This window comes from Numida meleagris, chromosome 2 (assembly GCF_002078875.1).
Source record: "Numida meleagris isolate 19003 breed g44 Domestic line chromosome 2, NumMel1.0, whole genome shotgun sequence".
In the NCBI taxonomy this organism is placed as follows: domain Eukaryota; kingdom Metazoa; phylum Chordata; class Aves; order Galliformes; family Numididae; genus Numida; species Numida meleagris.
The window spans coordinates 77648759-77657899 of NC_034410.1; the positions used below are offsets into that span (position 1 = coordinate 77648759).

Sequence of the window (9141 nt, forward strand, 5' to 3'; positions counted from 1 at the left end):
TCCTTGTTAAAGGAACTCTCCAATGGATGCTATTATTTCTGCAAAATCCAAAAATGTGGATAGGTGAAGGTGAATGTTTAAAAAAAAAAAAAGTATGTTTTACTGTGAAATTTATTCAAAATGTAACGTAGTTGAAAGAGTTACATTGACTAAATTTTATGGGTAGTACATTACTTCACAGGACACAAAGACACCTTTCCCAGCTTAACTGCACTGTAGCACATACTGTAAGTTAAGCTATGCCCTTCCTCATATCCATGTAGACCCATCAAACTTGGAAATACTGGCACACTGGTTCACTCCTCTGAGCTTTTCAGTAATGACATCTATGTATTTGGATAGTCACTGTCAAACTGGAGCTAAAGGGTAGCTTGCCCTCCCCACTTTACTCCCAAATCAGTAGCTTGAGAATCTGGCCTTAATCAAGAACAAATGCCAAGATGGGAATTGTTTAAAAGTAAGGATCACAGAATTTCAACCAGGGAGCATATGATTTTCAACACAGGAGAAAACAGTGCACATTTTAAAGGTCTGTTTAATAAAGATAAAGGTAGGCTCAGGCTTATTTCTCTGCTGGGTCTTTTAAAAGCACATTTTGTAAGAATATTCCACAGATTTTACATATCAGCATTAAAAGGTCACATGAAAAATAGTTTTAATATTGAGAAGTCACAACTGTCATTGTGTAATTACTTTTCAAGCTTTTCCAAAGGTTGGGCAATTACTTCCCAAACACAGCTATTTTTACGACAGAAAAAGTTCTTGAAGTTTACTCCCCTAAGGACATATTCCACTCTCTCATATGCCTGTCAATCAAACCCTGAGCATGTAACCAGAAGCCATTGCTCCAGCACTCCATGGCACATCTTCTGGATCAAACAAACCTCAAAACTAGGACCACGGATAGTGGAAGGAGCAGATGCTGAGACAGCAGACCTGAGGGCTGCTTCCTCTGCTTCTCCCAAATGCCTGCCTGGAACATGCTCTCACCAGAAACAGCATATATATCATGCACAGATCACTAAGAACAAGAGAGTTCCGGTTAGAGAAGGGAGGCTAAGGAAATGTTTCGATACAGGTTGGAGAAAGAGACAGCAGGGAGCATAAGTGTAGACACTGCCTCGCGCCCCCCCCCCCCCCCCCACCCAAACACACAAACAGTTCAGTGGTTCCTTGACTCCTCAGCACAGTCTAAAGGAGGTTTAGTGTCTGGGTATCACTTATTTAAAAAATAAATGATCTGGTGCAGAAAATGTGTAGGGCTGTTCTTTTTAGGAGGATCAAGAGAGAATTATACAAGAAAAAGAGGTTAGGGAAAGGGGAACATAACTCAGCTGACTCACCAATGTCAGGGTCCAGAACCTCAAGAAGTTTGATCCATTGATAGATTCTCCTATTAACGTATCAATACAGCTTAAGCTGACTCAGTTCTTACCAAAATATATAGAAGCTGCTGTGGCAGCGCTTGGGATCACAACCTGGTTATTGCTGGGAACTAAGGCATGGGATGAAAGACTAAGGGTGGTCAGCTGCAGCTTGTTCCCACGATGCCAGCATGCCCAGCCACTCCAGAGATTTGCAGACTACTTCTACCTGTATTAAAAGTCCATGCTGCCATCAGCTTCGAGTGATGCCCCATGCAATCTGCATGAGTCCAGTGACTGCTATCATTATAACAAGAAGTTCTCTCATTCACAGCAGAAACATTGCAACTGCGAGGTCTAGCTAATTTGTCTAATCTAAGAGACTTCATGAAGGCTCAATCTAAGAAACCAATTTACCTTTTTGATGAGAGTTTTAAGACTCCTACAAATGAGTCAGATATCTTCATCCATGACAAGGAACTTGAAACCAATTTTAAAATTTTTAAGCAAGATAACCAGAAGGATATTCACTGGTTCACGGCAAATCCACCATGAAATTGCCATAGATGATTTGTGAATCAACACACCTGGCTCGATGCTGATAAAGACTGCAGAAAATCACAGCCCATACACCACCTATCTTATTCCCATTGCACCTCAGTAAACAGCAGCTGTAGTTATTTTATCTGTTGTCACTTGTGTCAGCTGCAGTAATGATTAGGAGTCGTGGATCCATGGCTTGAGTCACAGTTGGTGACCTAAAGTCAGCTTTCCATTGATAGATTATCCACAAAACTTTCATCTGGTAAACTTACAGTTCAAGACTCAGTATTGTGCCAGTGTAGCCACACCCATATTTTTACCCAGTTCTTACTCAGCGTTCAGGCTATTCAGCATGAAGGATGACACAAAGCTAGGTGAAGAGAAGTTGCCACAGGCACCTCATTATCTGGATGGCTGGTTAGGGACTGGCAAATGAGACAAGCTCTTAGCAGCATTAAAAGCAACCACAGATGTACTGGGAGTGTCATTAATAAATGAAACAAGAGCCTGGGCTGATATAGTACTGAGGAACTAAACCAGACACAAAGCCAGGTAAATCTTGCCTCAGACAGGAGGAAGCATCAACCTTTATGGGCCTGATTCAAGAGGTAATACTAGCTAGAAAAGTCACACACAAACAAAGATATTACTGGAGAAAACAACTGGCAGGGTGGGCAAATCACAAGACTGTATCAGACAGCCAGCACTGATACCTGGAAAAATATATTGTGATTTTATGGTGCCTAAAGATAAGAAAAAAAAAATCCTGAAAGACAGGATTCCCTTATAGAACAGTTCAATATATAGCAGACTTTCAAGCAGAATTGCATGCTCACAGCTAGAATTATGGAAAGAGAAGGCATTATAAATAAACTAATTTTCGCTTTGAATTCTTCTTCATCTTGATAGTGGCATTAATCTGTCAGAATGAGTTTAAGATGAGAAGATGAGATAGCATACCTCGTGGGCACAACAACCACAGAATCAAGCACGCTAACAGCCCCCCCTCAGCTTGATCTTCAACTCATGAGGATTTTGCTCCTTCATTACCTTTACTGTGCCTTAGTTTTCTTTTTATAGGAATGGATATGCTGGAGTTTGAAAACAGTATAGCAGATGCTTTGGCTCACTTTCAGACTGCAAGGATTCCAAGGAACACTTTCAAAGGCTTGAGCATTCTTGGATTTGGGGAAGACAGTTGTTGCTCTCGAACCAAAAGTGCTATAAATCATACAGGGCTGATTTTAAAAGATTTCCTGAAATTTGCAGTACAAGTGAACGTACAACACAGCTGTATTACTCTATACAATTAGTTATAACAGGACATTTCATTAACAGGGATACAACATCACCACAGCACCACGGTGGTGACCTGTTGGTGTGGATGGATGAATTTTTAGATCCAAAGTGCTGACAAGGACATTACCAGAATCACGCAGCAAACGCCCATCCTCAGACACCTCATCACTTGATACACATTGATGAGAATGAACACATCTCTCCTTTCCGCAATTTTAAGCTGTGTTTTCCACATGGACTTGAAGACTTTTTCCCCTCTATTTCAAGATGAGATTCTGATCGTGGCAAACTGGTAAGTAAGACTCATCAGAGGAAGGGAGCACTTGTCATTCTAATCACAGGCCCAAAAAAACAGCACTCTCCTGAGATGCTTACAGGACTCTTCTGATCCTCTCCTTTTTGTGCAAGTGGTTTGGAAGACAGGCAATAAGTCCACCTCGGTGACAACCATTAGACAGCTAACACACACATCACTGAGATGAGGGAACACATCCCAGCATCACATCATGGAAGAACTCTTTGCTAAACACATGCTCCACTTGACCACAGATACCTTCCAGCTCCATATCAACAAACATCAGCACATCAGCAACCACATCTTAAGAGCTTCACAGGGTCATGTGTAGCAGCAAGAATTCTGGAGGCAGATAAGGGTACAAACTACTGACAGCATAACCTCGCACATCAGGCCTGCAGTCTTTGAGCAAAGAACACCGACCAGACTGAAAGAAAGCATACATATATCTCTCACAGTAGATTGGTGGCCCTTGAATTTTGGGAAAAAGGAAAGAAAAGTGTTAACAGACTTGAGTCTCGTTCCTCTGACATCACAAGGTCCTTACCAGCTCTAAAAGATTCCTATACCACTGGACTGCTTTTATTGAAGCCTGTATCTACAGGACACTGCAGTCTTTATGTCTAGAAAATACATAATACATACATGAAAGTTACAGCATTCTAATAAATTGTACAGTTTGGGCATCAACCCTGTTTTCAGTCAGTTCTGTTTAACTGCATAAGAAACAAAACATCACAACAGCAGATATTTCAGATATGCTGATATTTTACATTAGGTATTTAAAAAAATATTAGTCAGTTTAATCTTTTTCCTATAAATTGCAGGTATCACAGATATGTTTTGGCCAGAGACATAGCTGTTCTAGATAACACTAAAAACAGTGAGATGTTTTCAATACTAAAAGGGGTGAGGGAGGAAAATAATGATTCTGCCCTACACATTATATTATTAAAAGAGCAAGACAATAACCAGACAGAAAATGAACCTGACATCTGGCATTTCTAAGCACTGGAAGGCATTCACAGATTTGGGAAAATAATTTACTCTCTATCGATTAAAGCAGCTAAACATGGAAGCCTGATTTCATTTTGCCAGTTTTCCATTCATGCCAGGTACAGAGAAATTCAGAGGGATACTCTGACACAGGAAATTCAAACGCTGATACTATCATTACATTATGCAAAGCTCCGCGCTTTGAATGGTCACCTTACAGGTAGACTCTGGGAGTCTTGTATTGAGTGTTTGAGGAGATAGAGTGCTTAATCCCAAAGGTCAAAATCACATTATTTTCCTGAAGCAAACACAACTAAAAATCTCCCAACAAACCTGTCTCAGTGACAACAGCAGTACGCTGCCTGAAAGAAAAGTAATCTGATTTCCAGGCACACTTTGTAAGTAATCTTGTTTACTGTAATTTTGCGACAGCTTTTTATAAATTTTTCATCTGAAACCAGGAAGACTACAGCTGGTATTCTGGCAGGTTGAAAGAGCTGAATAAGTGGAACGCATCCCGGTGTGGTTGGCTCTGTATGGGAGTAGTTAAGTAGACACTGCTCCCCCCTCAAAAAAAAAAAAAAAAGTCAGATCTCACTGTGATCTATTTTAACAACCAAATTAAAAATTAAGTGGAAGGAAAACTTCTCACTTCCATTGGGTTCATCTTCTCATAAGAAAGCCTAGAACATAAAAATGGTTTATCTTTCATGCATACCCATTTTTTCCTAACAACATCCAATCCCACATTTTGCATCCTAAGCTCTGCTTTGAAATAAAAGTGAGAAATATGAATCAAGTGTTACAGTGAGTCACTTTGGAATTTTGTTTCCACAACAGGCTTAAGTAATTTTCAGTAAAATCTCCACTGCTTTGTTCGAAATCTAGAGGAAACAACTGTTGAGAAAGATTTCCTTTAACTTCAAACGCACGACACAGACCTTCACAGAATTATTCCCATTCATTTCTATTGTGCCTCCTTTACAGAAGTAAATATTCTGTCAAAGCAACCACATACATACAAGACGGGCAAAGTAAAGACAATACTGGCCCTCCTAGCTCAGTTGCTCATAACTGCTTGACACTTGCACATTATCAGGCACAAAAACTCAACCAAGGTTCCACAGCTGTACAAAAAGAGCGTTCTTTAGTCAGATGCAGGAGAAACAGAACTAAAGCCTTTAGAAATATTTCCAATCCCAAATGCAACTAGAGCTTGACTACAATAAAATGCTTTTAGGTGAACATCTGGGCAGGTCTCCAAGGGATTTTGCCCAACATCCTGCGGCTGAAAGTCGGCACTGGCAATCTCTCTCTGCGCCTGAAGTTGCTCTCATCCGCTGACTGGAAACTTTAAGGACGAACCCCACCTCTCTCTCCACTCACCCTCACAGTCGCGAGCCACAGGAAGATAAAGGCTCAGGAAAAAGGTCCTAAAAGCTTTTTTTTTTCGTTTTCCGGTATGTCTGGAATTCCAAATGCAGACTGAACTACAAAATTCACTCTTTCTGTAGCATTGTGCGTGGCAAGATGCAGTCAGCTCTTTGTTTTGTTTCCATAACTTTCAGTTAGTCCTCTGAACCAGCGTCGCTGTTACTATGAATGACTTACCTTGAGAAATGGAATAATGAAAAAAACAGGCGCAACTTGTAAGAGCAAGCTGTGGGTCGTGCCATGACCAAAAGGGATGAAATTCAGCGCTAAGAGCTGTCAAGCCCAAGTTCTACTGCCTTGGCTGGAGGTAGCACTGAATACCTCTCACACCTCCCCATGCCTGAGCCTGGATGTGCTCCCACTGCAATCCTTGGTCCCTCCAGCCCTGATGGATAAGTCCCCACGTCAATGTACTTTAATTAAATGCTGTTTAATTTGCATTTGGGTACACAGCTCTCCACAGTTGAAACATCTAGGCATTAGGCAACTGAATTATGAGCCACCACCATTATTACTGGCTTCACCTGAGTTGTTTTACACCTGTTCTGCACTTAGTAGGAATAGCACTTATAAAGAAAAAAAAAAAAAGCACTGAAAACATTAAGACAAATACCTAGAGGAAATAAGCCGGCAATTAACACTAAGTGTAGCAAGTCCTGCAGCCACTTCTGCAGGTTTCAAGACAAAAGTTTGATCACAACAAGCAGGAAAGCAGGGTTCTCTGCCTGTTCAAGCAGTGTTATGTGCAATGCCTCTAGGAGAGGCAGCAGGCTACACCTGACCTACTTGTCCTCCCTCCTAGAGACCGTTAGCTACATTCAGTGAACGTCAAGCTCTCCAGAAGACCAAATATCTAAAAAGGAGCAAGAGAAAAGAACACCCGAAACCCCTCAAATCTCCCTTCATTACTTCCGAAGCCGACAGCCGTGCAAGCAGCCTCTAATCACTACCGGCAGCAAAACTCCGTAAGGAGCAAGAATGTTACTGCCCTCTGCAGCCTCTCCCTCGCGCTCGGCACAAGGGCAGAGCGGCCCGGCTGGCAGGGCGAGAGCCGCGATGCCGGCTGTCAGCGGCGCCGCGACGCGCTCCTTCCCGGGGCCGGGAGCCTTCGCGGGCGGCACCGCGCAGAGCCAACTTCGCCTCCCCGAGCAGCGAAGGCTCCCTCGAGAAAACGGGTCAAACGCTGGAGAACTGTATCGCTGGGGGTGGGGTAATAAGAAGAGAACGACCAGCTGCCTACTTGCCGTCTAAATGCGACTACCTGTATTTTGGGGAGAAGGTTTAAACCCCACCAGCAAAACCAGAAGGTCAGCTGGCCGCTCAGCCAGCTGGAAGGAAGCAGAGCCGGCGAATTAAGCGAATTAAACTCGGAGCGCCCGCCGCTCCCCTCCGGCTCCTTTCGCCTCCAGCCCCGCCCGCGCGCAGCGGGCGCCCAACTTTGCCCGGGGGGTCCCCGCCGCCGCCGCCAACTTCGCTCCGCAGCGGCTCCGCGCTCCGTCCCGTCCCCGGCACCCGGTGCGTCCCTTACCAGCCCGGAGGCGAAGAAGACGGCGAGCAGGGCCAGGCAGGCGCCCATCACGATGAGGAGTAGGAAGACGATGAGCGGGTGCTGCTGGCTCATGCAATAGTAGGACTCGTAGAGCCAGTCCCGGGAGCGGGACTGCTCGCCGCCCGCCCCGCAGCCGCCCGCCTGCTCTGCCCGCTCCAGCAGGTAGCGGCGTCTCCTCCTCCCCATCATCGCTTCTCGCCACATCGGAGGCGCCGGGCAGAGCCCGCGCAACTCCCTCAGCGCCGCCGCTGCTGCAGGCAGCCGGGGAGGGGAGCGGGGCGCGCTCCCGCGCGGCAGGCGGAGAGGAGGAGCCGCGGCGGCATGGTGCGGCGGGCGGGTGGGAGGGAGGGCGGCCGCGGCCCCGCGCTGCCGGCCCGGGGCTGGGCGCCGCCAGGAAGCGCCTCCCCGCGCACATACCGCGCCCGCAGCTCCGGGCTGGGGGGGCGCCCTGCCCTCGTGTCCCCTCAGCGCGACGGGAGATGCCCGGGAAAGGTTCTCTGGAGCGGTTCCTGCCGGCCGAGGGCTGTTCCACGAGATCCCTTTCCACACGGATGAATGTCTGGTTTAAAACCGTGCCTCGATTTTTGTCAAAATTCGACATTGGAGCAACAAAGCACGTTTTTCCCGGCTTTCAGTGCAGCCCCTTTCCTTGTTCTGAGGGACTTGGTTACTCCTAACAAAGCAGGCACTCAGAACAAACTGCAGTATTGTCACCAAAGTTTCATATCCATCGTGCACAGCATTTACCAGCAAAAGTTTTGCACTCACACAGAAGCAGTTCTGTTTCCCCAGCCCACTACCTCACTGAACACCCCTATCCATAGCACAAATCATCACAGAGCAGCTTGGGTTTGAAGGGACCTTAAAGCCCACCCAGTTCCAACCCCTTGCCGTGGACAGGGCTGCTGCCAGCTGGATCAGGCTACCTAGGGCCCCATCCAACTTGGCCTTGAGTGCCTCCAGGGTAAGTCATCCACAACCTCTCTGGCCAACCTGTTCCAGCACCTCACCACCCTCTCAGTGAAAAATTTCTCCGACATCTAATCTAAATCTCCCCTCTTTTAGTTTAAAACCATTCCCCATTGTCCTAGCACTATCCATGTACAAAACTGTTTTCCCTCCTGCTTATAAGCTCCTTTTAGATGTTGGGAGGTCATAACGAGGTCTCCCTACTGCTTTCTCTTCTCCATGCTGAACAAGCCCAACTCCCACAGCCTAACTTCATAGGAGAGGTGCTCCATCCTTTTGATCATCTTCATGGCACCCCTCTGGACACGATCCAACAGTTCTGCATCCTTTCCATGCTGGGGGGCCCAGGCTTGGACACAGTGCTCCAGATGGGACCTCACAAGGGCAGAATAGAGGGGGACAATCACCTCCCTCTCCCTGCTGGCCACCTCTCTTTTGATGCAACCCGGGATACCATTGGCATGCCAGGTTGCAAGAGCACACTGCTGACTCAGGTAATTACAAATCCATCCCTGCCCTCTCTAACCCACCTGCCATTGCTTTGCCACAGCTCGTAACTCCCACGGGATACAGGGCTGCCTCAGCTCACCAGTGAGAGGAGGACACCAATAATGCTTCAGGGACACTACTGGGTCCCAGTGCCACAAGGGTGGCTCCTGGTGACTGGAGTAAAAGCCAGCAGCAAGAGGGAC

The 9141-nt window shown here is 46.0% G+C and overlaps 1 protein-coding gene across 2 annotated transcripts in view; it reads right to left on the reverse strand.

Annotated features, from left to right (window-relative positions):
- The window catches only part of ADCY2 (adenylate cyclase 2), a 213148-nt gene extending 205350 nt beyond the window's left edge, over nt 1–7798 (reverse strand). Inside the window, exon 1 of one of the 2 annotated variants that reach the window (XR_002435543.1) lies at nt 7460–7798. Coding sequence is in view for 1 of the 2 variants with exons in the window: in XM_021388084.1 (XP_021243759.1) it covers nt 7460–7684 (225 nt within the window). In the remaining variant the exon portion in view is untranslated. The remainder of the gene's footprint in view (nt 1–7459) is intronic. The other variant, XM_021388084.1, reaches the window with a different exon arrangement.